The following is a 27,987-nucleotide window of genomic DNA, read 5'->3' as shown; positions in this document are numbered from 1 at the left end:
AATGACATAAGCAAAGTCTGATGGTTCCACCAAGTTTTTATGGCCATTCCTGGCCCTGTCATATCTTACTTCCTTTTTAATGCTTCTTTCCAATTGTACTAGAACTCTAGCATATTGGAAGTTACACAAACATTCTACTTCACAAAAGAAGAATTTTCAAAATGATTTATTTATAAAAGGTTTGTCTGACCTACCAGCGTAAGAGAAAGTTAGTTTATATAATCCAGGACAAGCAGCAAAGACTGAGTCCCAGAACATCGTCAACATGATTATTTTACAACAGTCCCATTGCTACAGCAATGCTGCGTTTAGAGTCTATAAATATAGCCCTCTTTGCTTTCTCAGCAAGACCTCCTGTTACACTGTCCATGCCCCTCAAGATAGTGTCTGAAGTAATAGTATCTTCTCATTAATGCAGAATCTGTGTAATACCACCATCAGATTCTCTCCGCAGCGTGAGACCTGACGCTCCATAGCCAAGCGGAAATCCTCTTTCACCCCTTTGGTTATTCCCCGGGTTACTGTGTGATGCCTAAAGTCATCAAGGAAACAAAAGACGACAAAAGCAAAAAATTGATCTGAGCAGTAGACTTCCAAGTTGTGCTGTGTATATTAAGGCCCAACGTATAACATCTACCTTTCATATCTGAACTCATTGGGGGAAGAGTGGCCATGTTTTCTAACCCAAGAGGCAGTGTATGCCTTATATCTAGTATCAAAGTGAATTCAGCACCAAGTCAGATAATTAGTTTCCTGTACCACTAATTCTCTGTGGAGTTGTCGGACAGCTTCCAGGTGGTGATCAAGTCCAAGACTAGTACTTGGCAAGCACACCAGTTCTGGTACTGCTGCAACTAATGTGGTTCTAGCTCATGTGATATCAGCTGTTAGCCTGCTACGCTGAGGTCTCTATTTGCTCTGGCACCTCAACCACCCACTTCCCTTTACACCATTTCAAAATCCTACTGTCCTGAACTGACACCCATGCTCTAACCTTTGAGCCTGGGATTTCAAGCATTACTGGCAATGGGCTTTTTGGATAGGACATAGTCTGCCTGGAGGGAGCTGCTGTCTAGCAAATGCCTCAGCGTAAGTTGGCTCAGTCAGCGAACTGCTGGAGTTCAGAGCACAGGGAGGGACTGGGAGCAAAATCAATTAAAGTGAGGAAAATTGGGGGAGGGATCAGCTAAAAAGAATGATCCAGAAATTAAACCCCCAATGAATCACTGTCCTAAACCAAACCCAACTATTTAAATATTTTCTCCTATACTGAATATCTGCATCAACAAAATCACTCCTCTCAAAGCAGAGAGAAAACTTCCTCAGCAGTTACATTAAAAATAGAGTATTTTAAACATTACACAAATAGCATTTGGCTCTGCTAGAACACTGCTTTGAGGGAACCAATATCCAGACATCAACTTAATATAGTGGACAATGACTTTAAGATGGAAATCTTATGACCCTAATGCCAATGGGAGGCAGGTGCTAAAATGCGAACCAGCGGTACTGAACATTGTTTTTGGGACAATCCTGCTTTCCATTCTCATTCCCTCACAAGCCTTTATAACAGCTGCGAGCTACACACACTGGTCTATGCTATAGACCTAGATCAGTGTCACCACCTCGCTCAAGGGTGTGAAAAATCCACTCCACTGAGAGCAACAGCGATACTGACCCAAGGCCCCGGCCGTGGGAGAGCTGCACGGACACAGCTGCCACTTCTCAGGGAGCTGCAGTAACTAGGGTGACAGGAGAAGTGTGTGCCCCATTGTAGTAGCTCTGTGCTATGTCTACTGCTAAAACTACAGCCACTCAGCTGCACCACTGTTCAGCAGTTCAGTGCAGGCACTCCCTGCTGTGTTGGGAGGGGTGCTGGAGTTGTAGTTCATCCGCCTCTCCCAGGAGGGAGCTAGGTCAATAGAACTCTTCCGTGGACATAGTGCTGTCTGCACCAGGCATCAGGTCGGCTTCCCTACACCACTTAGGAATGTGTATTTTTCACACTCCTGAGAGAGACAGCTATGCCAGGGTAAGTTTTCAGCGCAGAGCAGCCATCAAGATCACAAAATAGTCGATACCAAACTAGCAGCGCTGAATATTATTTACAGCATTTGGCAGAGGTGACTATTTTTCACTAACAGCAAGATAAAATTCTGACCAGCAACCACTTTGGTTGAAGAAAAGTTATTGCTAGTAGAGCCAATGGGGCAGTAATAAACTCTTGAAAAGCATTTTAATAAGCTGACTGGACTTCTGTATCATCTGATCAAAATCCCTGTATTTTTGTTTAAAGTCTACAGTGGTGATTAAGTTGAACATACAGACATTTGGCAACTTATGGAAAAAATAAAAGGTTACAAGTGTACAACATGGTTTGCCAAAGAATGTAGGTACAAATGAAAAAAAAAAACATGAATAAAAAAGAGCTGAAAACCATGGGCAGTAAAAACATGTTGACAAAACACGGCACACTATGAGCAGGGGTTTCCACTTGGTACCTGTCAGCAGTCTGCATGCTGGGCTGGAGTACAGGTAAGAACTCCTGCTGCAGTAACCCCAGGGAAGGGCTAGAAGTCCTTTAAAAAACAGCAAACAGCAGCATTCAAACAACCACACTGACTCCCCAGCGCTGCACAACAGCTCTCCAAAGAGAGAAGAGAACTGGAAGACCAACCGTCCAGGTTAAATAATGGGCAGTGAAAAGGTCACAGCCGCTTCTCCATCACGCTAACACACCCACACTCCACCATGCCAGGAGGGAGTTACTTTTCTGCTGAATAGCAACAAAGTTAGACCACCATGGCCTGAAATAACCGGTCCACAAAGATTTTTAGTGGGACAAAGTTTTCAAAAGTGCTCAGCGCCCACCAGTGGGGCTAGATTTTCAAGATGACACTGAGAACAGTAAGAAATTACATTAGGACAATGGAAACTCCTGAGTGCTGAGAACGGCTAAAAATTTGGTCCAGTATTTTGTGCAGAGCAGGACTGGAAACTGGTTCTTTTCACTCGTTACTTTGCTGCTGCTTACAAGAGCTATTATCAGGGCTAAACGCATGCACAAAGGCATACAACATTTTGCAATCTGGCTGCCTAAAAGTACATCATTGAAAGACTGCAACTGCAGTTGTGTCTCTACACAATATTGTTTAAACACAAAAAGCAATGATTTCTAAACATGTTCCTTAATGCATACCTGTATTTGTAACAAATTGTGAAGTGTCACCAAGAAAATGTGATACTTTAACAAGAGACATCTTCGTTTTTTTAAAATATTGGATAGAAAATGGCAGTGAGATACACCAATGCAAAGCAAAAACTGTTAAACTGTGTGACATTCCAGGCACATTCCAGATTTAGAAACTTGATTCTTGCTATCTGATATTAAATGAGAAGTGACTGTTCAAGATTATTAAGATGCTGACTAGTAAACAGCTAATAGAACAAAATAAAACTGAGGATCTGTCAAATTTGGTAAGTAAGAAATAAAAACCACAAGATCAAGATGGAAATGATTGGATAAACTCTAGAGTCAAGTAAAGAAATCTCAGTGGGGAGCAGGGATAGCTCAGTGGTTTGAGCACTGGCCTGCTAAACCCAGGGTTACAAATTCAATCCTTGTGGAGGCCATTTAGGGATCTGGGGCAAATCTGTCAGGGATGATATGTAGTCCTGCTGTGAGGGCAGGTGACTGGACTCAATGACCTCTCAAGGTCCCTTCCAGCTCTATGAGATAAGCATATATTATTATAATAAGGTTATAACTTTAAGATCTGTTTCAGTTTACACTAGGAATGAGATTTTACTCAACTATATGTTTGGGAGTAAAGAAGAAAAAAACAAATCAAGTCAAAAGTGACAAAACCGGATTTTGAAAAAGAACCTAAAATTAGTAACTCTTTCCTTGTCAGACAGTCCCATTTTCCCCTTTCCTAACAGGTCACTTTTGCACTCAGTGGATGCAGGAAACGGTACAATTATGAAGGAGGATTTACCTACAGTGGAGCTTGAAGAACTCAGTGGTTGAACTCCCATCACTGCAGATAATCTAGTGTCAGAGGTAAAGGAATGTATGCAAAAGCCACCAGGGGGCACATCACAGAGGAAAAAGGCAGATGACTCATCATTCCTAGCCCATAACCTTGACCAGAACCTACTGGATTTATTTTGATGATGGGCTACCATCAGGTTTCCACTTGGCTGATGCAGGCACCACAAATAACTGGGTACAATACACCACCTCAGGCCAACCGTTCAGTATGTGTGTAAGTTTTAAGGACTCTCAGGTCCAGTTGACTTCAGCAGGAGCTCCTGGATGCACAGCACTTTTGAAAATCAGGCCAGACTTTACCATGGACTTAGTGATCTAACTTTAAGCATCTGTTTTTCAAAACCCATCAGTAGTGGGAACTTTAGTAGCCAGAACATCGCTGAACACATTGGAACTTGCCCAGGACATGAGGTTTTAACACCTCAACATTTGTAGAAGTGACAATGGCTCTTTATGACCAAGTTTCTGGACCTTCAAGGGCACTTCTGCCTCCAAGACCTTGCTAAGAGACCTGGTCCAGTCTGACTCAAAGGGAAGTTTGCTTCCTACTGAATCACCTAAATGATTTCCTGCAGCACTCTGTAATAAGCAAGCTGGATTCTGCTTAGCATGCGAGCTCAGAGGAGATGAAAAAACCTCTGTCTGAAGCCAGTGGATAATTAAGTTTACTCTGAGTGTAATTTATACAGAGCTTCATGTGAGCTTTCAAAACTGTATAAAACCAATTCTCCCCTTAATAATTGTAATTATAGTTCTTAATATGGTCTAGCTGATGCCCAATTAGTTAAGGATATTTTTACCATGCAAGTTTCATGATGAAAAATACAGTACTTGGTAAATGCCAGTTATTCCAGTGCAACACAAATTCAAAAAATGCAATTAGACAAGCTTTAAGTTGAAATGCACCAAGATGACCTCAATTTGGTAGAACAGCTATAAACCTATATTCTTGTTTGACCTCTTAGATGTTAGAAAACCTGTATCACAAACATGCTGTCCATAGCATCACATCAAGCAGACAACCAGAACGCATTTCAGATCATTTGAAATAGACAATCTTTTTCTCCCTTACTTGATCAACATTCCTTGATTTGGCAACAATTCCAGATGAATCTTTCCTCCTTCTTGTGTTCTTAAATATGCAAATTCCTCCAGCATATCAATATCTGTAGAAAAGGTTCAGGACTTCATAGAAAAAATTGTTAAAACACACAGGCCTTCATAATCTCCCACAAAAAAGACTGAAGCAATAATATTCCTGATGAAAGGTCAGCCAGAAATAAGATAAAGTTATCTATCTTTAACACACCGTTCTTTGATATACAAATAACATGTTGATAGTTTAACACAATGGTTCTGAATCTTTCCAGACCCCTGTATACCTTTCAGGAGTCTGATTTGTCTTATGTACACCCAATTACATCTAACTTAAAAACTACTTACTGATAATACAAAAGTGCCATAGAACACTATTACTAAAAAACTGCTTACTTCCTATTGTATCATATAACTATAAACTAATTGGAATATAAATATTGTATTTATTGCCCCAAAAGACTACAGACCAAAATCTGAAAGACACTACCCTAGTTTGTTCCCTTAACATCTCCCATAGTTACTGCACACCAGAACAGAATTTTAGTTAGAGATCCATAATTGCAGTTAGATCCCATTGTTTAATTATTGCAATTAGATATCAGTCTAGTTATAACACTTAGCTGACCATATATGCATGTGCATACCTGATTTATGCAGGTATCTGACATATTTTGCATAAACATGCATTCAACCAATTCTGAAAATATGACCACACAATCTGCAAACAGCTGCAAAGTGAAAGTGACAATTTTGGATCTCTGAAACATGCATACCACAATTTTCATTTTTTAGCTGAAAAACTCCAGCTTAATGATCCAGTGTAACCCGATTGTAATGGAAGTGCTGGGACACTTATTTGTAAATAGCACAAACAGCCATTTTATTAAACTGAGGAATGACAGTAATATAGGGATATATATTCTCCAGGTACCAGCAGGAGTCACACATCTGTTTTATAGCCAATTCTACTCTGAGTTGTACGTTATGCATTCCCAATGACTACAAGAGATTTGTATAATATGTAAATAAATGAAGTGGGTATATTGGAAAAGCAAATAAAGAAGATTCTGTTTTTGGAGGCCTTTGGGGTTTTTTTTGTTTTGTTTTGTTTGAGTTTTTTTGTTGCACCGATACAAGGATACTTGTAACATAGTTGAAAAAATTCTCATACTGGAAATTTCCCTGCTGACAGATTTTGTTGATGGCTTTCAGGAACAAGTTCTCCCCCCTTGGCCATTCATGCTGAAGCAACACAACCACATGACCCAAAGCCATATCATCTCTGCTATCTGTGAAAGCTCTCAGCTATAAAATAAAAACAAAAAAAGATTCACTGTACAGATCAGTAACATCAAAACAAAAGACTACACCCAGTGTCCAAAACAAAGAGTGGCACAGACTGAGTACAGCCAGATACTCGGTCAAGCGGGAGGGCAGCTAGTTGCTGTTTAGAGTTGCTAGCATGAGGAATTCAGCCTCTCCTAAGTTAGTCACTTCTTCCCCATTCCAAAAGGAGAGGGAAAGAGGACAGTCATTCCCTCCCAATACAAAGAATAAAAACTACCCTCTGATGCAAACAAACCACCTGTCATGTTTACCTGGGTACAAAAAGCCTCAGGGTCCCCCAACTGCCAAAAGCTCTATCCAGACCGAATTAAGTGAGTAGCACGAAGATAACAGTTACCAATGTACTGTACTAGATGTGGGCAAGAAGAGGGTAGTGCCCCATAATTTTGGGAACAGTGCAGGATAATTTAGGTCTAATATGCACACAGAATATGGATCTTTGACTCTAACTTACCTTGAAACAAGCCAGCAATAAATGGAGGCAATATGGCATAATAGCTTTACTGGTACATGGCCAAAGTTTTAGATCAGAACCTGTAATAGAGAAATTCTATTACATGATTATGCGTGTTATATAATCCTGTCATTTTGATTAACAAGTCAGAATGGGAAGCAGGAGGCACAATCAGACTGATTAAAATGTTCAGTAATTTTTAAAAGCCTGTCTTTTCTCCTTTCTTGTGCTGTGACTATGTATTCTGCTACAGAGTCACATCCTGTTCACGACAAAGCATTTACCAAAGACAAAGGAGGATAAGGAACACCATCTCTTTCCACAACACTAATGTACAGCTTGTTTTCTTTAGGTTACAGACAAGGGTGTTCTAAAACTGAGCTGAGTACAATAAGATTTGTCCTGGGACAAGGTAAAACCAATACTCTCCCATTGACATCAGAACTTTCACACTACAGGCAGTCCCCGGGTTACGTACAAGATAGGGACTGTAGGTTTGTTCTTAAGTTGAATTTGTTTGTAAGTCGGAACTGGTACATATTGTAGGGGAAACTCTAGCCAAACATTTCTCCAGAGCTCAGTTTTATTCTCCCACACCTCACTTCCCTCAGTCCTTTATTCTCAAGCTGAGGTGTCTGCTGAGAAAAGCTGCTCCGCGTCTCCCTGATCTGCTGGGAGGGGCGCTAGCTTCGCGTCTCCCTGGTCTGCTGGGGGGAAGCAGCTAGTGCGGGGTTGCCTCACCCCGTTTGTAAGTAGGGATCCGATGTAAGTAGGATCCATGTAACCCGGGGACTGCCTGTACTATGCAACATAAGGAAAACTCCGAAAGCTTAATGCATATATATTAGTGACTAACATACATACAACGTGCATATTGAAACACTGTCCAGAGCAGTGTAAAGATTTTACTATAATTTATGTCAGTGGGAATCTCACAATTCCTGCCCCACTCTCAAGCTCTCTCTAGACAGCTGTTTAGAAGTGAAACCCCCAAAATCCCCATACCTTTCCTGAATTTAGTCTTCACTTTAGGCTGCTCCTCTTGTTTTACACCACCTTCTTGTATAGGAAGCACCATGTAGCACATGAGGTCAAGTACTTTTTCACATGTCAACTATAAGAGACAATAACAAAGATTTAGACTCTCAAGATTATTAATGTACAATTAAATCCAGATTTATTAGCAACAGAATGATGATTTAGAAAGCTTGCAGTAGGCTGCAGAAATGGCAACACAGAAGAACTTCTCTACCTAACAGAATTTATATATAATGGAATAGTGAGCAAACTAATCTAATTTGTCTGGACAAAGAGAAAAAACTGTAACGTGAATTGATGAAATTACTCCCTTTAAGAGAAGATGCTTAGTTCTTTCATTGTGCTTTTCACGTCAAAGTACAGAAATATTCCATTTTAAAGCAAATTTACTTTTAGAGTTCAAAATGTTTTCATTGTTTCTGGAAGCTTTTAATTAAATTAAGGCTTTTTCAGTCCCTCTTTAGAGAAGTTATCCCCCAAAAGTCAAAACTGCAATTTGATAGCACTTGCAGGAATGCTGTAAACCCTTCTCCGAATTTACTAAGAAATCAAAGTACACAAGAGGGATGTAAAATCAGATGAAAACATTTTAAAGAACCCTGCTTTCATTAGAAATCCTTATCTGTAGAGGAGAAATAGGGGCCAGTGGAGAGGGTGTAGGATGGGAATCAGGTAATCTGGCTTTTACTCAGCTTCACCACCGACCTGCCATGTGACCTTGGCCAAGTCACTTTACTTTAGGTCTGTCTTGTCTGTTTAGACTAAGTTTTTTGGGACAGGGAATAATACTGCATTTGTATCCTGCACAGCACCCAGGGCCTCATGTTGGCTGCACTCTCTATGCACTACCGTAGTAATAATAATACAGTATAAAATACATATTCCAAAGCTAAACTGTATTAAGAAGTCGTGCCAGCCAATCTGATTCTCCAGGTTTGCTGAGATGTCAGGTGGCAACTCATTTCTATTATCATATTCCAAAAAGTAAGATTAGGTTTCCAATAACCCTTTTATCACCAGCCAGCTCTCCACCCCCACCCTAGCATACCCTTAATCACTTCCATGTGATCAGCACTAAAAACTACAGGAAAGGATATATGGCAACAATAAACATCAGAATCCTTAGACAAAGGTTGCAATTATCAAACCTACCATTTAAAAAGGAAGGGGATTTAAAATTAAGGTTAATCTAACAAGTAGCGCAAACGTTTGGCAGCATGGGCATTCCCAGCTCAGACACGCGGCCAAACAGAACTGCTTTCACATGAGACACATTTGGCAGCTCTGCCATGCATTCAGGGGCATCTCCGCCCATGCAGTGCCCTTCTGGCTTCAGGTGGCAGGTCTGATCTCCTGCTGGAAGCAGGAAAGCTTAGAGCCCCTATGCAGGGCTAGCAGTCCAGAGGAAGGTGGGAAGAGGGGCCCATACGCTGTACTTACTCTGTATTCTCCAAGAGCAAAGTGGCACGTGGCTAACTGGATAAGTGCTCTCTGAGTCTCTAGGAATGATCCTTGGCCTGTGATCTGCTGCTGAGAATGAGATCCCTGAAGAGCTGCTAAATGATGTAGGCTGGTCACTGCTTTTTTATACTGACCCTTTAAAAAAATTAAACAGAAACTTCTCACACACACTTTACAGGGAAATAAAGTTGCTAATCCTACCTTAGATAACCTCAATTTTGGAGACAAATCTGAGTACTGTAGATTTCAAAATGGCATGATAATTAAGCTATGACCTAATAGGAGAGGGGTACATTTGTGAGCTAATGACAAGGAAAGATATAGGCCTAATTTGTGAAAAATAATTACACTCTTAAATATATATATTTGTCTCATTCTCTCTCTGTTCTTGCGTACACAATTTGTGTACCTGCTTTATTGGAAGTCTCTCTCAATTACTCATTAGACGTTCACCTGCCTGTACTGGGAGGACAGATTTTAAATTATTTTAAAATTTAAAAACTTTTTTTATGGCAGGCTGCCTGAAGAACGGAGTGATTTACTGAACAAGCATAACAGTGGACAAGACTCCTTGTGTTAAATCCAAAAGGGGGACTATTCAATCTTCATTTTTATACAAACATTTTTACACCTAAATTGCTGTTTTTAAACTCTCAAATCCAGCAGGTACCCCAATATTTTAGTTACTTGGCCCCAATTTACCCCTATATTGAGATGACCGGTAGCCTAAGAAGTCAAAGCTGCCGGGATTATTTCAGGAACAAGACCAAACGGCTATTTCTAATCAGGTATTTGTGGACTCCAGTCTTGAAGAATTCCAGCCAAAACCCAAAGGACCCAAGTGTTCTCAGTGCATGATCACATGACTGTGTCTCTGGTGTATCAGTTTGGCACTTTAACCTATGGTCAGCAGTGAGGAAAGATGTCAACTCATACGCCTCACGAAACAAGGCTTCCTCAGCAGGGTTTACCATTTCCAGAACCAGCAACTCCTCTGCAAGACCTGGGGAAACGGACAGTTCCTAGCATACAGAAGCATCATCCAGGTAATCTGGGGCCACAAACTACAGATTTGCAAGTGTAACCATGTAAATGGTTAACCAATGAGCCTGGGCTTATCGGTTAACGTTCATGATTACGTGCAGGCTCCAGGTACACACACAAGAATGGCCGTACTGGGTCAGACCAAAGGTCCATCTAGCCCAGTAGCCTGTCTGCTGACAGTGGCCAGCACCAGGTGCCCTGGAGGGGGTGGACCGAAGACAATGATCAAGCGATTTGTCTCCTGCCATCCATCTCCAGCATCTGACACACAGAGGCCAGGGACACCATTTCTATCCCCTGGCCAATAGCCTTTTATGGACCTAACCTCCATGATAAAAGCTCCATAAAAGCTGGCTCCCAGAATGCACTGGCTCCTGGGGAGCCGCCTGCCGCTGTATGTTGTTGCCTCCTACTTTGGTTAGGAGTGTGATTTTTTTTGTAAACCAATATAGCTGTGCCATCATAAATCAAGGATTATATGCACTTATCTTACTATGTATTTTAGAAATGCATGTCTGAAAGTCTGTTTGTTCAAGGACTCCACCTAAACAGTAAGAGCTAGGAAACCAAATTTGGTAGGCAGCTTCATCTTATCCTAACTGAAAACAAGGTCAGGATTTGGATCTGCCAAGACAAAGAGATGTGCCTGGAATGTTATTGTTGTTCATAAAATGGAAAAGGAGTAGTCTGATAGGAAGTTATACTGTAGAATGACCAGAGGGGGGCAGCAAAGGGCCAGAGATGGGGACCGGAACAGCTAATACCCCACTGGGCCAGCAAGGAGCAGGGGTGGAGAAAAGGACCTTACAGTTTGTCTGCTTGTGTGTGTGTGTGTCTGTCCCCCAGTTGGTGGACATGTACCCCTCCTCTGGCTGTGCTGGCTGCAGTTGGCGCTTCTCACCTGGCCCCAAACTGCTGTGGTGAGAGAGGGCTGGGGTTGTTGGTAAACAAGGGGGTTTATAGGCCATGGACCTGGTTTGCGGATAGGAGAATTGAGGGATTCCACCTTGAGAGGAGAGAAGATACAGGGCCTGAAACCTAAAAGGGTGCACTAGAGAAAGGAACGTAGAGCTGCCTCTTTGATCCCTTACACAGATACATTAGGCCATGCAAAATCTAAATCTCATTCTTTCATTTACCTGGTAAATTATCATATCCGTTAGGAAGATTCGTAACCAAAGCCAGGTATCTGTTTTCCATGACAAGCAAATTCTTGTGAATTCTGTGAACACAATCAAAAAAATAGTCTTAGGAAGGGAAGCATTGCAAAGCTTTGGTTTAAAAAGCCTCTAATAATAAGAATGAAAAAGTAAGAGGACAAAAATATTTCAAATGTGGGACCTTTTCTAATCTACTATTTTTCTATTGATCATGTTGTTTGTCAGGACAAGAGTATTCACCCTGTCTAAATACAGCTGACTAGTAATATTTGTAATATAAGCTTTTTCTTTTTTTTTCCCCAAACAACCATGATAGTCAGGAGAAAAAAGGACCCGGTAAGTATCTTCATAGAAACAATTGTTGAAGAAATTATCTGTTACATGGAAATCTTCAGGTAATATCTCCACACTAGCGCTCTCCTGTCAACTTGTGTGTCTTTACCAGACGGACAAACCTTTAAGGTTTTGGAATCCATTTGGTACTATGTTCTCCCACCTCTCTTTCTCTTCTACTACTCCCTATGCGCTACCATAGGCAAACGTGGCTTTCGAGGAAAGATGAATGAATGAGCACAGAAGTATGGAGGATGCAGAAAAAACTAATAAACCAGATTCCAAGACCATTAATAAAGCTTCCTGTCTTAATTCAGACTCAAACCATCTAGGCTTCCAAAATAGTGGGAAATTACAGAAATACCGGAACTGTATTTTAACAGTAAAACAATTCACATCTATAGCAAGGAACTGTAAACAGAACTACCTGCAATCATCCTCACCTTTATCGAGTGATTCCAGAGAATAAAGAAGATCCCAGCTCTCTCTTGCCAGTTTAAAGCTCTCTAGAACTTCAATAGAGTTTGCAAGGTCTGTCTTATTTATTGTGATGTGACGACTTCTCCCCTTCCCAGCAGGGTCTTCATCATCCGAACTCTGCTTGAGGATCAGTATAGACAAAACATTTCGCCGTCATTAATTACATGTTTTTCAAAAGAACCTTGTGGAACTTCTGCAACACTGTGAATAGGCTTCGAAGCAGGTAACCCCAGTACAAATATCTTCAAATTAGACTTCTCACTATTTCTACACTTAGCATTAGTTATATATTAAATATTACTAACTCAGTAAAAATGAAAAATAGTGAAAGAATTTGGCATTGTACTCTAAAAATAAGCTATCAAGGTCCCAAGTGCCACGTCATCTTAAAACAGCATCTCTAAAGAGTTCACTCCATCACTCATTGGTCCAACTGTGATATTGTGACCCAGATTACAGTAAAATAATTACTGAAGTAAATAAAATTTAAACCTTCTCAGTCAATCCAAAGCCATCCTGGCCTGCTGCAAATCAGATGTAACTGTTCTAAAAACGTGCACTTTTACCAGCGATGTAATTCCATGAAATAGTATTTGTCTCTTATGAAAGAGACAGAGCACATGCATAGCGGTTATTACAAGCCAGGTCAGGCTGTTATGCAGTGGCATTTTACCTGTGCAATTCCTGCCTGGAAACAAACAAGTAGCAAATCATCTCAGTTCAACTACTTTCACGTGATACTAGCACACTGCAGTATTGCCAGTAAAATTATTTTGTTCTTCCTTCTAACCAGAAGTCTCCTTCCTGGCATATTTTGGTCATAAACATAAATTCCTAATATTTCATATTCAAATAGTGATAGTGTTTCTCTTAAGAATGGAATAGTCTAAAAGAGTTACCATTGTCTTCTCCCTTCCTTCTGCAAGTTTCCTCTTTTTATGTATGTGCTTGTTGCGATCAATATCTGCATCACCATAAACACTGGACACATCCTCAAGGAGAACCAACGGAACTTGATTTGGTGCATTTGGCCCTATATTTAAAAATGAAATTAAAATTTGCTCTAAACTGAACTAAATGACCATTTGCCTGCCTCGAGGTTTATTACTCTTGCTTGTTGGGCAGAAGAATGTAAAGTAATTCAACAAATTGCCAGCTTATTTTACACATTGACACAATGATAGAACTTGCTTTGAAGGGAGATGTATCGTATCCTCTGCCAGAAGTCATGGGGATTTGCTCAAAGCTCTCAGAAGATCTTGGAATCCCCTTCTAATGGAGCAGTCACAAGACAAGCTAGAGTTCTAAGTATTTTGTCTTCAAGCATCATTAACTTTGAATTAAAAGCAATCATTAAATAACACCAGTCATTTGTTTCAGTTGGCCAGCAGCCCTAAAAGCAGCAACCAAAGAAAAATTCCCAAAGAACTCTTCACGGGAAAACAGAGCAGAGTCTTGATGGCCACTGAAGCCTCAAAAGAGGAATGCAGTTGTTTCATTGCAAGCTTTCCTTAGTAAAGCGCTTGCTTATGGGCCTCCTCCTGCTGCCTTCAAATGTGTGGGATCAAGCTTTTAGCTGGCTGCCAATATCCTCTCCCCCTTCTCGTGACTGGCTCCCCAAAGAAGCTTAGCTGTGGGTAAAGGATAGCAGTGGGAGTCAGGCCATCTGAATCCTACTTCCAGGTGTGCCACAGAGTTTCTGCGTGTCCCCAGCAAGTCATTTAAGGTCTCAGTGCTGAAGTTTAGTCATTTGTAAAACTGAGGTAGGGAAGAATTACCTCCATGTGCCATAGTGTGCTGCACCACACCGCACCGGTATTAGATGGCTTGGCAGAAATCAGCATGGGGAAGCCTCTCAGCCAAGTTATGGAGTGGTGGGGGAGGTGGGGGAACTTTGAGCCGGTTCACATCCTGAATCTGCAGGCTCCACAGCAGTCTCCGGGGCAGGGGACTAGCACCCTCTTCACCCACTTTGTGTTCTGCCCCCAGGGAGCACAGGGCTAATTCATCCCTTACGGCCCTCTCCTGCTGAGCCACCTCTTGAGCCACGTTTCCCTACAGCCTTAGGGGTTAGTCCCTGTCTACTCGCACAGTAGCTGGGGACAGGAGGCAGCTGGGTAATGTCTGTAGCTGTAGCAGCCTGGAAGCGTTAGCTGCCTTTAACACAGTGTAAGTGGGAAGGGACAAGCTGCTCCCAGCCATGGAGAGGCAAGGGGAAAGAGATAAACTCTACAGGGACACAGGCCAGGTCATCCCTTCTCCCGCTTCTGATGATGCTGGAAGCAGCTCCAGTTCCTTCCCTCCCACACCGTGCCAACGGCGGCTGCTGACCATGTTCCGGTGTGAACTCTGGCAGAAAGCTAGGATGGGCACATGACCCTTTGCCTCGGGAAGACACAATATCAGGCACCAGGACAGTGGATCCATCTTGGGAGCCCAGTGGGTGGAGAAGGTGAAAGTGAGTAACTTCTCCCCCTGTGAACCCTAAAAGCCTTAAAGACTGAGGGAGTTTGCCAGATCAGGGATGGTCAATTCCAGCCCCTCTGCTGCTGACCTTTGGGCTTTCCCTGGGGGCCACCAGCCTCCCCTCATGGCAGCTAACCCCACTGCTGGCCTCCCTGGCTAGCCCCAGGGGCTCTCTGCTCCAGCAACATCTGTGGTCCTGCCAGGAGGATGTTGCCAGACCAAGAAGTCCTGGATCAGGCAATTTCAACCTGTATTTCTTTTGAACAGGAGCTTGGTCAACCTGACGCTAGTCTGAATGTTTGGACTGCATAGTTCTGACTGATTGCAGTTGAACTTGCTTGGATACCAGGAATTTTACCAGGTGTCCTGCATTCAGCACAGGGAAATATTGTCACCCTAGCATTAACTATACATTTCCTGATTTATGAGTGTCCTATTTTTCAGTTGTCTCAGGATAGCCATGTTAGTCTGTAACTGAAAAAAATTGAACAATGACTGGTCCTGCAGCACCTTAGAGACTAACAAAACATGTAGATCAGTGGTCCCCAACACGGTGCCCGGGAGTGCCATGGCACCCGCGGGGGCATTTGTGTGCGCCCGCCAAGTGCTCGGGGCTGACCCCGCCCCAGGCATGCGGTGCATGCGTGGTGCCGGAGCTGGCCCCAGGCGCACGGAGAGCACCGGCCCCGGGAGCGCGGTGAATTGGCCGCCCAAGCCCCGGGTGCACGGCGCATGAGGAGCGCCGGCCCTGGACGCATGGCGAATTGGCCACCCCAGCCCCGGGAGCGAGGCAAATTGGCATCCCCGCTCCTGGGTACGCAGCTATGGGGGAGGGGGTGCCGGCTTTGGGCACGTGGCTCTGCAGGACGCTGGCCCCAGGCTTGCTGCAAATGGGCGACACCACCCGTGGCCACGTGGCGCATAGGGTTGCTGGCCCGAGGCACGTGGCTCATGGGGTTCTGGGCGTATGCGCGGCCCCGCCCCCAGGTGCACAAGTGTCCCCGCCCCCAGGTGCACAAGTGTCCCCGCCCTCTGGCGCCTGGTAGGCGAATGGCCACGCCCCCTGGCGCCCGGCAGCTTCAAACAGTTGGGGACCACTGATGTAGATGGTATCATGAGCTTTTATGGGCACAACCCACTTCTTCAGATGAATGGAGTAAGTTTGAGAACATTATGAACAATAGTTAAAGGGGAAAAGAGGTTGGATCTCACCTTCAAGTACAGCACTAGAAGATATGTCAGATACAACCCACAGGTAGAGATTTAGGCTAAGACATTTACAGTGACCAGAAATAATTTCTAAAGCTTACAACAGCGGTTCCAGAAAGATTTTTATATTGTTTACATCTGAAAGATCTTTATTCATTCGTGTTTTAAAAACTGACCTTGGAAGAGAGACGGCTGGATGCTGTTGACATACTGGAATGCATTCTTAAAGAAGACCAGCATGGTGGAATACACTACTTGATTCTTATACTTAGCATGGGCTTCGTTATCAAAATTACTGATATATCTGCAGAGGTCTTTCATTCTGTGTAAAATATCACCAAAACTTCTACAAGATAAGAGACATAGTCAAAGACAAAAAAAAAAAAAAAAAAAGACATGAAAGACTTCTAAACTCAAGAAATGCAAATATAAATAACATTTCAAATGTATTAGTAAGATGGGGAGTGGGAAGGGGACGAAAAGGACGTTACCGTCTCTTGCTACTCTAGGAGGAAATATCATGTATTCAGCAGACAATCAGACAAAATTAGTGAGCAACAATCAAAGATCCACATAACTCTAGCACTTGCACTTCCTAGGAAAATCTGGAAAGTCTTTCCTCTCACCAGATAAGAGGGATACTAATGTATTTAGCAGACAAGGGAAAAAAAACATAAGTGCTGGCTACACCAGTAAATCATGTACTGGAAACAACAAGCGAGAGGTGAAGGTGAACTGATACAGAACATACTTTAATGCCAGTGTAAACAAGGGCAAATGCACTGTCTACATACAGCGATGAATGCAGTTTGTTCTGGTCTCCATTTGCAATTCAGCATTCGTGCCTTGGGAATGTTAATGAAGAAGTTTGGCTGTATCCATTGCTCATGTCTGTCAGCACCAACCTAGTGGTGGTGTTAGTGTAGATCACGCAACTGAGTCATTTCTTATGTGGGCAATGTTTACAGAGTCCTGGCAGATATGTTATGGGTTGTATGCTTTTGAGAAATATACTGGGCTGAAATTATACAGCTCAACTTAAAATTCAACTTGTTCTATAGTCCAGCTTATTGAAGAACTGAAAAGCCAAACTCTCTTAGGAGGAAAAATTACACATTTCTCACCTTCTTCCTTTATCCATCTGCCATTCACATCTCATTCCCACGACAGACAATATCTTAAACAGCCTCTCCCACGGGTCTGTAATTTGGGATGATTTCTCAGTCAGACCTTCTATTACGTACTTCTGAGAGCTACGTTTGCTGGGGGACATGAGATCAGAGGTATCTTGTGAACCTAGAATAAAGAAGAAAGACATCTCATCTGTCTTAGATCTCTGTATCTTTCTTAACTTGTATCAAACATACTCCAAAGGCAGTTGTATGATCATTTATTTTACATTTGGCCTTAAGTTCTAAGCAGCAGAAGAATTCTATTACAATTATTTTTCAATAAGGTCCATCGCTGTTTCATCTGCACACCACCCCGTGGACAAGCACAGCAGTGGCCAGTCTGGTTAGTCTTTGGACTAGGAACCTCCCAGGAAACCACAGATGCTACAGAACATGCAGGTGTTGGAATTTAGCAGATGATATTTTTTTCTTCCTAATAAGCCAAAAAGTCCGCATCCTACTAGGGGAACTGTACTGCTGAGCATGCCAGTTTGAAGGCTTAAACTTCAAAAAGGGGAACTGACTAACACTTTTAGCCCCATGAGTCAGCAGCCAAAAGAATTCTAGGTAGGGGACAATACACAGGAAAAGGAAAATATCAGCTTCTTTTAAAAAAAAGTCTGTTTGTAAGGAAGAGATCTAGTTATAAACAAATATACCAATTACTATGGCTCATTGTAACAAGCAGCTGGGCACTACTACTACTACAGCGGAGACTAAGGAAGGAGACTAGATTCCCCTTGCCCACACACATTTATGGAAAATGAGGCAGTAATGAAATATGCATGACTTACAATCACCTTGTTAACCCTCCCATATTTGCTAGTCTCACTTTGTACATAATGCTTGGATAATGAAGGACAGGAATGTATTATGTTGTGCAGAAAAGCAAAGAAAGTAAAAATTGCTTCATAGCCCCACTCAAAATATGTCAAAAGTGGAGACTGATTTGTAAAGAGTTAGGGAATTAACCTGGTATGATGCACATAGCTAAGTTTCAACACAGGTAATGATATTTTGCTAGCCTTTTAAAAAAAAAAAAAAAAAAAAAAAAAAAACCACACAGTTTCAAATGGACATGAATCTCTTTCATAGCCTCAACTGCTTTGGGGCCTTGAAAGGGCCATTAAGTATCTGCTGCATTATTTTACTGAAGTGGCTGCATTTCATTAGTGGATATAATGACCTCTTATCTTTTACCCTCCTTATAGGCATGTTCGGAGGATTATTTAGCATTCTGAAATCAAAGGAAAGATTCAGTACAACTGTAAAATGATTTTATTACCCCAATTTAGTGGCAGATATTCCATAAAATGAATACCTTATTCAGGTACACTAATCTAAGAGGATTTTAACATAATTTGTTAAAGATGCTCTTACCTTGATATTGGTTTTCGGGTTGTGTAGATCTAGTTACATAATTAATATAAAATTCTGCTGCTTTGTTTAAGTACTTATACAGCAAACTGGCAGGTAGCCGAACATCAGGGTTGTTAATGATTAGAGGAAGAACATCACAGACTAAGAGATGAAAAAAGCAAACGGTTTATTTTTTCTGTTACTTGTTCTGGCTACATAAAGAATTCAAACTCAAACAATGCAAGTTTCCAGAATCTTCTGTCCAGCCAAATATCTTCATGGCATACACACAGAACAATCTAATAAAAATAGAAAACACTTTTGCTGGAAGGCTGCAATGTAATACTGCTTTATTTTTTAGAATTCAGAATAACACAGGAAAATCCCAAAACAGAGAGAGACAAAGGCTGCTTTCTGAAGACTAACTATCCAGATTATGGACTTTCTTATACAGCTATCTAGCCTGCAAGCCTTAAAGTGAAAGTGTCATATCAATGCAGTTTTTAGTACACCACAGCAGTTAGCCACTAAATGCCTCACGGATGCTGTCCAGTTGTTGCCCAGTTTTTAAAGTAGTTGAGCCTCCAATGATTTTCAAATCAACTTGAACCATAGAGCAGACTTGGCTGAAGGTGGCCTGATTTTTTTCTGAATCTGTTCCAAGGCCAGACTGTCTTGAAACCACATCAGCAAAACTGGGTCAGGCTGTTTTAAACTGGGTGTCCACTATGACTCTAAACGGTTTTAAAACTGTTTAGAAAATTTCCCCAACATAAAATAAGTCCTAAGTGCTGGCTTCCATGAGTATACAGTACCCTAGAATTCAGTGCACCATTTCAGCAAACAGATGGTATACTAACAGTAGCCAAATTTGTGTGACAGCTAATCCAAGAGTTCTCCACACATCCACTTTAAGGACTGCCAACTCATTTCACACACGTCATTAAATTTAAAAGATTTTTTTCAACACCACCTGAGGCTGAAGAGTTCTTAAATGATACCAAGCTTTGCCATTCAATTTTATAATAAAACAGACACACTTGTATTTTCTTACCAAATAATTTCCTAAAGCAATTGACCGGGGATTCTTGGTCCTCAATATTTTCAGCCTCTAATAAAGTTTCTCCAAGGCCCACCTGTGTAAGGGATTAAAATGAGTGTCTACTCAGTACCTTCAGTACCTCAAAGCAATTGAGCAAACATTCTCACATCACTAGCGTTCCATCATGACCTGAGATTAGTACGCTGGGCAATTTTCATTTACACTTTACAATTAAACAGTAATGTTTTAGTATATGTGAAGTCAGTATCAGGAGACAAATCCAAAAGCAAAAATATACTGCAGGATATATTTCAGTAAGCTCACTGTCTCTCTCTTCTACTAAACACAGTAAAACTCCGATAGTCCGGCATCCAACTGTTCGGCACTCCCAATACTCCCGCATCAAAATGCCAAGCGCTCCTGACCAGCTGATTAAAAAGCCTGCTGTTCAGCGTAGGTGCTGGCTGTAACCAGAGGGAGCATAAAGTTCGGGGAGGGGGGGAGGGAGTGGGATCGTGTTACGGTATGGAGAAGAGCATTTTGCTTCAGTGAAGGGGAAAGGGGAGGGGAGGGGGAAAAGGATCAGGTTACAGCAAGGAGGAGAGAGATGTGAAGGGGAAGGGAGAGGGAGGGAGATTGTGTCCTGGCCAGCTGTTAAGCTGTACCCGACCTCCTGATTCTCCAGCAAATCTGATAATCCAGCACCACCTAGGTCCAAAAGGTGCCGGATTATCGGAAGTCTACTGTAAGAAGTAACTGACAAAGCAGTGATGCAGGATCATTTTCTAGTAAACTACATTTCATTTTAACATGAGAGTACAATCTCTTTTTATACTATTCTGGCTTACTTTTTACATATGGACTCTTTTTTGTAGAGAGACTGCTTTGTTTTCTTGGGTTAATGTAATCCTTTTATCTTTCAGTTGGTGCCTGAAGGTATGACAGTTGCCTGAAATGTCATCAGCAATTCTGGAGTTTAAAAAAAACTTACACTCATCTGACAATGCACATAAGGTGGACACAAAAGTATGGACTGATAAGACTGTTAACAGTGGAAAAGGAGCGAAGTTTTCTCTTACCCCATGCTGCACCACAGTCTCTGGGAAGCGTCGTAGAAGCAGCAATAGCATTTCTGCCCTTTCTAGTGTATTAAAACACTGCTCTGTGGCCTTTAGTAACATTTCACACTGAACTCGACCAGGAAGGGTCTCAAATAAACCTAAAAAAAAATAGCTATTGAAATAAAAACCAATCTGAACTGGGACAGGGAAAAGAGCAAAAGATCAATGCTGCCTTGTAATTCACAATGACAAAAGTCATGCTGTAGTGCGCTATCATAGTACAGCATAGTTGTTGCAATAGAAATGGCACCCTTATCTATGTGAGAACAATATACATTTTTTTCTAAGTATATTTCAGGGTAAAGTGCTTGGTTAATAAAAGTTCCTTTAAAAACAATTTAGAAAACTTAAAAACTTTATAGTAATGCCTGGGAACAGTGACAGCAAAATAATTTGTTAAGACAGATGGCAGCCTCATGAAGAATTCCCTTTGAGATTTTTAAGAATGAATGTTGCATGTAGATAATTAATTTATTTATATGAGACAATAGCATGTCATATGAGTCAGCAATACAGTGCTCTCGCAAAAATACAAATGCAATTTTGGGTTACATTAACAGAGACATAACATGCATGTCACAAGAAGGGACAATACCACTCTATTTGGTGCTGGTTAGGTCTCAGTTGCAGCACTATGTCCAATTTTGGTCACCAAACTATACAAAGGATGTGGAGGAACTGGAAAGGATCCATAGGAAAGCGACAAAGAAGATCAAAGGGATGGAATGCAGCCATATGAGAAAAGACTGAAGGTACCGGGTATGTTTAGTTTGGAAAAGAAGAGATTTGAGGGGGTGACATGAGAGCAATCTTCAAATATCTGAAAGGAGACCATAAAAAGATGGAGAAAAGTTGCTCTTGTTTGCCTCAAAGGGCAGGACAAGAGGCAAAAGGTTGAAGTTACAGCAGAACAGATATAAATTAAGTCTCAGGACAAACATCCTACCTGTGAGAACAATAGGACAATGGAGAATGTATGAGAGTGAACATGTAGACATGTAATCTCCTTCAGTGGAGGTTTTCAAAAAGGCTGGGTAGCCATTTGTCCTGCATGGCTTAGACACAACAAATTATGCATCTTGGCAGAGAGTTAGGAGAGATCAGTGTTTCTCAACAAGTGGTACAAGTACCCTTAGAGGTACTTGAGAGAAGTCGGGGGGTGGGGGATGTCAACACAACCGAAACCTGAATTTTTGTTTTAAGTTTTACAGCGCTTTATTTTTGTACTTTACATCCAAAAATTTAATCGCCCACCCAGCTATGATTAAGTTGCTTAAGCAAACATGTTGCAATAGTAGAAAAAAATTGCGTGTCTAAAAACCTGTAGGTACTGGTTTAAAAAAAATGTACTTTATAAAAAAAAGGTTGAGAAACACTGAGCTAGATGACCCTTTCGGTCCCTTCTAACCCACTGGTTCTATGATTCTACATCCTTTATTTCTCCCTTAAGAGGGTCAATTTCCAGGAATGTCTCATTATCATCAACAAACGATAGCCATTCAATTTATTTATTGGTGGCTTGCTTGTGTCATTACAAGGCATGGCAAAGAATTGTGGGAAATGAGAAAATGAGTAAAAAAGAACCGAAGCGTCTAGCTAAAAATAAGAGCTCTACATGTTTACTCACATACATTCTCATGAGGCGTTTACGAACATTTGGTTCCGTACTCACTATACAAGCTGTTCTATATGACCCAGCTCCACAGCCTTCACTTACTGCTCTGATGCATGTACCCAGCCAGAAAACTACATTTGGTTCATCAGACTCAAGTCCCAATTTCACAAGCTACCTGTTGGTCACTAAACCTCTGCCAGCCAACAAGAAGTTGTTTTCTGGCAAGGGATCCTGACAGGGTAAAAGAGCCAGTAGCTGCACTTCTCACAGTATTCCAGCTCCCTGCCCTGCTTCTACATGTGTCTCCTAAGCCTAACAGTGCGAGTCTCTGTGGCTGAGAGTCACTGTATCCAACAGACCAACAGATAGTTCATCAGACTAAGATGCAGCTTCCAAGTCAGCTGTGAAACCTGAGGATTTCTTCTTATATTCCCACTAGATTCCACCTCCCTCAGGTGACAGAGTCCTTACCTCTTAAGAACTGAGTCTGCTTATCCTGCGAGTCATTCCTTAATGCTGATGTAATAACATTAATCTCCCGCCATACCATTGGTTGGTCTGGAAAATTCACAAACCTGGAATAAAGGGTCAGGTAAAAAAAATCCCAAATTCAGTTTAAAACAGAAAGCTTGCTATGAAGGCACCTGTATGGAGAAAAGCAAGTGAACATTTTGCTTTCATGGCTGATTTTGTTTTTAAAAGATTAGTAAGATTTGTCTAGTTTGCCTATAGAAATAACATAGTAGTATTGCATCTCTGAAGATCCCCTCTGAAAATCTAAGTACTGTGCTATACAGCATGGAAAAAGACAAGTGGAACGTTTCTAGAGTTCTGTGTTCAGCTAAATTTACAGTACAATTCCAAAAGATAACAACACAAAAGCATTTCTGTTACTTACATGTCATATAACAGCCTGCCAGCGGATGCTGTCCGCTCAGCATTCCTCTCAATGGTGTACATTTCATACTAAAACAACGGAGAATGGAACATTAATCACACTGTATATACTCGAGTACCCATTTACTTCTTCCATATTGAAAGCTGCCACTAACTTGTCTTAATGTGCCCATATTTGAATAGTAAATACTGAAAGTACTACAAACCATACTCAATTCAGAAACTAAAAACTGATGGTAAATATTTGTAACCATACAAACATATTAATTTAACTGCTATGTATTTTATCTTCTTTAAAATAAAAACAAGCAATGGCAATACAATGAACTCCATCAATTACCCAAGTAAGTTTACTCCCAGAAAAACTACTCAAATTGGTTTAAGTTTTGACAACACTTAAGGCCAATGTAAATAATTGAAAACACCATTGGAAAAAGGTTATTTTTATACAAATAATCATCCTGCTGCAAAGCTTTAAACCAAAACAGTGCTGCATTGTGTCAGTGAGGTAGACACAAAAAGCTGACTTTACACCATACAAATATACACAAGTAGCGAAACTGACTAACCTATTTTTATGGTCTTTGCTGAGTGAAATGCCAAAAGCAATTAAACTTTTACAAAGTTTTCATTTTTAATTGTAGGAAGATTTTAAAAAGCAAACCAAAACCATGATCTTTAACATGACAATATCTGTACAAGTTGAGCATAACATCCATCTTCACCTGATGGATTCTGATACCTCTACCCTATTTGGAGTTTGGAACACTTGTAATTTTCTGCTGAAGAAATCTGATCAGTTTCTTGCATATCCAAGTACCCATTCTCTCCTCCTTCAAATCCCTCTTTCAATCTCACTTCTCTGAAAATTTTCTAGGTTGAACTCCTCACTGAGTCCAGGCATTCTTGCTTCTTCACCCTTGACCTGTATATCATATTTGTCTGAGTTAAACTGTGAGCTCATGGGGAAGGTAAGTCCTAGTCTTTAAATCTTCTGTAAACCACCACATACATTTATGAAGCTGTGCAAATTTTATTATCAAATAATGGTAAAAAAGTTATTCAAGTGTGCAAAGTTAAAGTGCCAGACATTTCACTGGTGTAAATCAACAGCCTTCCTTTGACTTGAAAGGGGAGGTATGTCAATTTATACCAGCTGAGAAGTTGGCACAAATTCTCTGAAGTCAAGAAATATTAAAGTTACAGTTAACTGTCTACCACTGAATGTATGCACTACAACATGCTATTTGTACTATATGATCACATGCTGTTTTTTCCACAGAATCAATGCCTCATTCAGTGTGCAAACTAGACATGTACAGAGAACAAGGCAGCAGTGCCATATTTGTAAATAATGTATTAGAAATGAAGATGAGGGATACACAGTCAACTAAATGTGACAAATTTTACTTCGTCAGTGCACATTAATGTACTTGGATTTTTATGAATAAATGTTTTATCCTCTCAAATGAGTGAAATCTGCCTCTGTACTGTACCTCATGTGCAATTCAACTCACAGCCAGGTACACTTGGTGTACATGTATGGTGTTGTTAAAAGATTTAATCTAGATTTACACTATTGTAATTCAACAGAATCTGAACTACGAGGAGGAAGGGATGACCAGTCCCATCACCTCATTCACTATGTACCACACCAACTCATTTGCTGCAGTCTCTCCATCTAAATATTAATGATGCAAATGCCTTAGAGAAAAATGAGTTCGCAATGATATAAGTAAAGATTGCAGAGATTCCGAACACACATCTGTGAACCATTTGCTGGGGGCCTGCAGAGGACTGTTCCTTCCTCAATGCTAGATTTAATAAAAAGTGCAATAGTTACTTCTTAAATATTACTTTTGTTTGGAAACTGTTGCTGTAATTGTCACAGGAATGTTACTTGTTCATAAACCAGCAAGCTAGTGGGGCCATGCAACTGGGAATAGCTGGGAAGGTGGTCAATGACACTCTTTTCTGAGTCATGTTATGAAAAAGTTTGAAAACCACCACATGCACACAACAGCAGCATTCTTTAAGTGACGTTAACTTTGGCATTTCCTAATGTATCTATGCTTCTCTCTATAGCCTTTGCCATATGCAAACACTTATGAACATGCTTCATTTTTAGCACCAGCACATCTACTAAAGTCAAGCACATGCTTAAGTGTTTGCAGGATTAGGGCTCTCTCTTCTTAGTGGAGATTTTCTATGGAATTCCCTAGTTTGTTAAATTTTTAAAAAATGAAATAGAACCTTGATTATTTGCCTTGACAATGCAATTAGAAGACAAGCTTGACAGAAGCAAAAAGAGTGCATATCCAACTGAGACCATCCTAACGAATGAGGCCACATCTACACTTATAAATTTAAATTAATATAGTTATGTCCCTCAAGTTTGAAAAATCCGTATACACCCCAAGCTATGTGATTAAGCAGACCTAAACCCGAGTATGGAGGCAAGTAGACTGATGGAAAAATGCTTCCATCACCCTAGCTTCAGTTTCTCCAACATAGAAGGATTTTTTCCATCTGTCAGCACAGGCTGCATCTATATAATGGAGATACACCAACATAGCTACAGTGCTGTTCCTAGGCCCCGGGCAATCAACAGTGAAAGCCCCATGTTCCTATCCATCAACCTTAGGCCCCTACCCTCCACTCCAGGCAGCCAACAGTGGAAAAGTAATAATGGACTTTATTACTGCAAATAAGAAGATCCATTATTACGTTCCCACAATTTTCCATGGCAATTTTTGACAATCATCCTGTAATTCAAATAGATCTTGGCAATATTTATATTTTGTTACAGTCTGAAAGTGTTAAGGAATTGTGTCATGTATGAGTTTGTACAGCTGAACCTTCTTTGACATTATGGGAACAAAATGAAGTACTAGCCAGCACACCATGCCATCATTAATCGCTTATTGCTCCATTAGTCCATTTGTGTTTTTGTTTCACCAGACTGGAATTTTGTTGTACTGAAAGGTGAAGAGAAAGGAAAGTATTTGAGCTGACCAGGACTGAAACTTTTTTTGTCTCCATAAATCAAGTGCTCTGGACTATCGCTTCTGAAGTATAGGCTTCTACTTTTCAGGGTAGTCTTGTATGACTAAGGTGTGGTTTTTTAGATGCTGCTTGTATTTATTAGAACTGGGAGCACTGACTGTTGGGAAGCACAGGAAACAGGAAGGAGGGGGGAAGAGATGGGCCAGGCCTGAGTGAGAGCTACAGAGGGGAGCAGCAGCAGCAGCTTTGTCAAGAGGTTTCACCTTTGATAAATAAAGGCCTGTTGAGGTTTGTTACTACCTTGCTTGCATGATACAACATAAGGCCCCAACCCTGCAAGGGTCCCATCTCCCAGAGCATAGGACACCAATGAGAGCTGGAAGTAAACCAACTGAGGATGCCAAGTCCATGCATGTCAATGAACCCACATCAAACCCTAGTGGGCGTGGCTCCCACGACTGCCCTGCCAGAGCAGCCCGGGGGCTTAGCCCATTCGCCTTGGACAACTCACCCAGCATCCCTGCGCAGGGGGAGCCCGGCTCAGCCACAAGCGGGGTGTCCAGGCCACAGGGACAGCCGGGATCCCCAGTCCCCAGGGGATGTGGGGCAGCGTTAGGGGGGGGCAGGTCACTGGACCATCCCACGCAGGGGGGGGAGGGGCGCAAGACACATGCTGCACATGAGGCTGAGCCGGCCGCAAGGCATTGTGGGCAAGGGTCGCGAGGCGCGGGCCGCACGCAGGTGTGAGGCAGCCGCAAGGCATTGTGAGCAGGGGGCGCGAGGCGCGGGCCGCACGCAGGTGTGAGGCAGCCGCAAGGCACTGTGGGCAAGGGGCGCGGGCCGGACGCAGAAGTGAGGCGGCCGCAAGGCACTGTGGGGGCCGGGGGCGCGAGGCGCGAGCCGCACGCGAGGCTGAGGCGGCCGCGCGGCACTGTGGGGGCAGGGGGCGCGAGGCGCGAGCGAGGCTGAGGCGGCCGCAAGGCACTGTGGAGGCAGGGGGCGCGGGCAGCCGCCCTGACCTGGATGTTGAAGTCGGCCGGGTAGAGGCTCCGCGCCGTGATGAGCCAGGCCTTGGCCGCCCACAGGTCCCCCTGCACCAGGTCCCGGGCCCGCTTCACCAGGAACTCGCAATCGCCCTGCGCCGACATCCTGCGCGGCCACCGGCTTCTAGCTCCCGCTCGGGCGCATGCGCGCGGTAACGGCGCCGCACGTCACCGCCACGTGCTGTCCCGCCCGCCCAACGCACCGGAAAACACAAGGCAGCCGCCCAGTGACGGCTCGACCGCCTCTGCGCGCGCGGCTCCGCGGGTAGCCGCATCCGCCATGTTGGCTGCGGGCAGCAGGGCACTTCCGGCGTGGCGCCGCAGCGCTGGGTGCAGAGCCGGCTTGTCCCGCCCTTCCTCGGCGTCTCGGGGGCTGCGCAGAGAGTGGCCCGCCTCCGCCTGCGCCGTACGGAGACTGCCTGCTCCGCTTGCCGCCTGCGGGCCCTGGGGCCCAGCCATGGCCCTCCGCCTCGTTACTAGAGTGACGGCATTCCCCCGTCGCCATGGTGATAGCACCTCTCCTTCCCCACCCCATCACCAGGGTAACAGCATTCCCCCGTCGCCATGGTGATAGCACCTCTCCTTCCC

At 42.5% G+C, this 27,987-nt stretch overlaps 1 protein-coding gene across 6 annotated transcripts; it reads right to left on the bottom strand.

Annotated features, from left to right (window-relative positions):
- Window positions 1–150: 150 nt before the first annotated feature.
- INTS10 (integrator complex subunit 10) lies at window positions 151–27,752 on the bottom strand. Of its 6 annotated transcripts, none has more exons than XM_075929282.2 (18): window positions 27,376–27,752; window positions 23,352–23,419; window positions 22,925–23,028; window positions 20,797–20,936; window positions 19,730–19,811; window positions 18,697–18,837; window positions 17,269–17,440; window positions 16,321–16,490; window positions 13,369–13,502; window positions 12,433–12,589; window positions 11,636–11,718; window positions 9,432–9,587; window positions 7,959–8,067; window positions 6,954–7,033; window positions 6,295–6,457; window positions 5,127–5,220; window positions 2,502–2,579; window positions 151–532 (listed from the first exon to the last, which is right to left on the bottom strand). In XM_075929282.2, the coding sequence occupies exons 1-18, from the start codon at window positions 27,502–27,504 to the stop codon at window positions 376–378; spliced, it is 2,217 nt and encodes a 738-aa protein (XP_075785397.1). In that variant the 5' UTR covers window positions 27,505–27,752; the 3' UTR covers window positions 151–375. The 6 variants fall into 6 exon arrangements, with proteins under 6 accessions (XP_075785397.1, XP_075785398.1, XP_089634287.1 ...); XM_075929283.2 differs by having other exon boundaries at window positions 12,433–12,586; XM_089778161.1 differs by having other exon boundaries at window positions 12,433–12,600; window positions 13,371–13,502; window positions 27,376–27,751.
- Window positions 27,753–27,987: the final 235 nt, after the last annotated feature.

Source organism: Pelodiscus sinensis, chromosome 4 (assembly GCF_052426305.1).
Source record: "Pelodiscus sinensis isolate ZL-2025 chromosome 4, ASM5242630v1, whole genome shotgun sequence".
NCBI classification, from domain to species: Eukaryota; Metazoa; Chordata; order Testudines; family Trionychidae; genus Pelodiscus; species Pelodiscus sinensis.
This window is presented reverse-complemented; position numbering and strand designations above follow the sequence as displayed.

Bases quoted from the DNA above. Each gene is read 5' to 3' on its own strand.
- INTS10 (XM_089778161.1), bottom strand. From the start codon at position 27,504: ATGTCGGCGCAGGGCGATTGCGAGTTCCTGGTGAAGCGGGCCCGGGAC. The intron at 8,068-9,431 runs GTAAGTACAGCG...TGTCTCTTATAG, and splicing joins TTGCTCTTGGAGAATACAGA to TTGACATGTGAAAAAGTACT. The intron at 6,458-6,953 runs GTAAGTTAGAGT...TTTATTTTATAG, and splicing joins TATTGCTGGCTTGTTTCAAG to CTGAGAGCTTTCACAGATAG.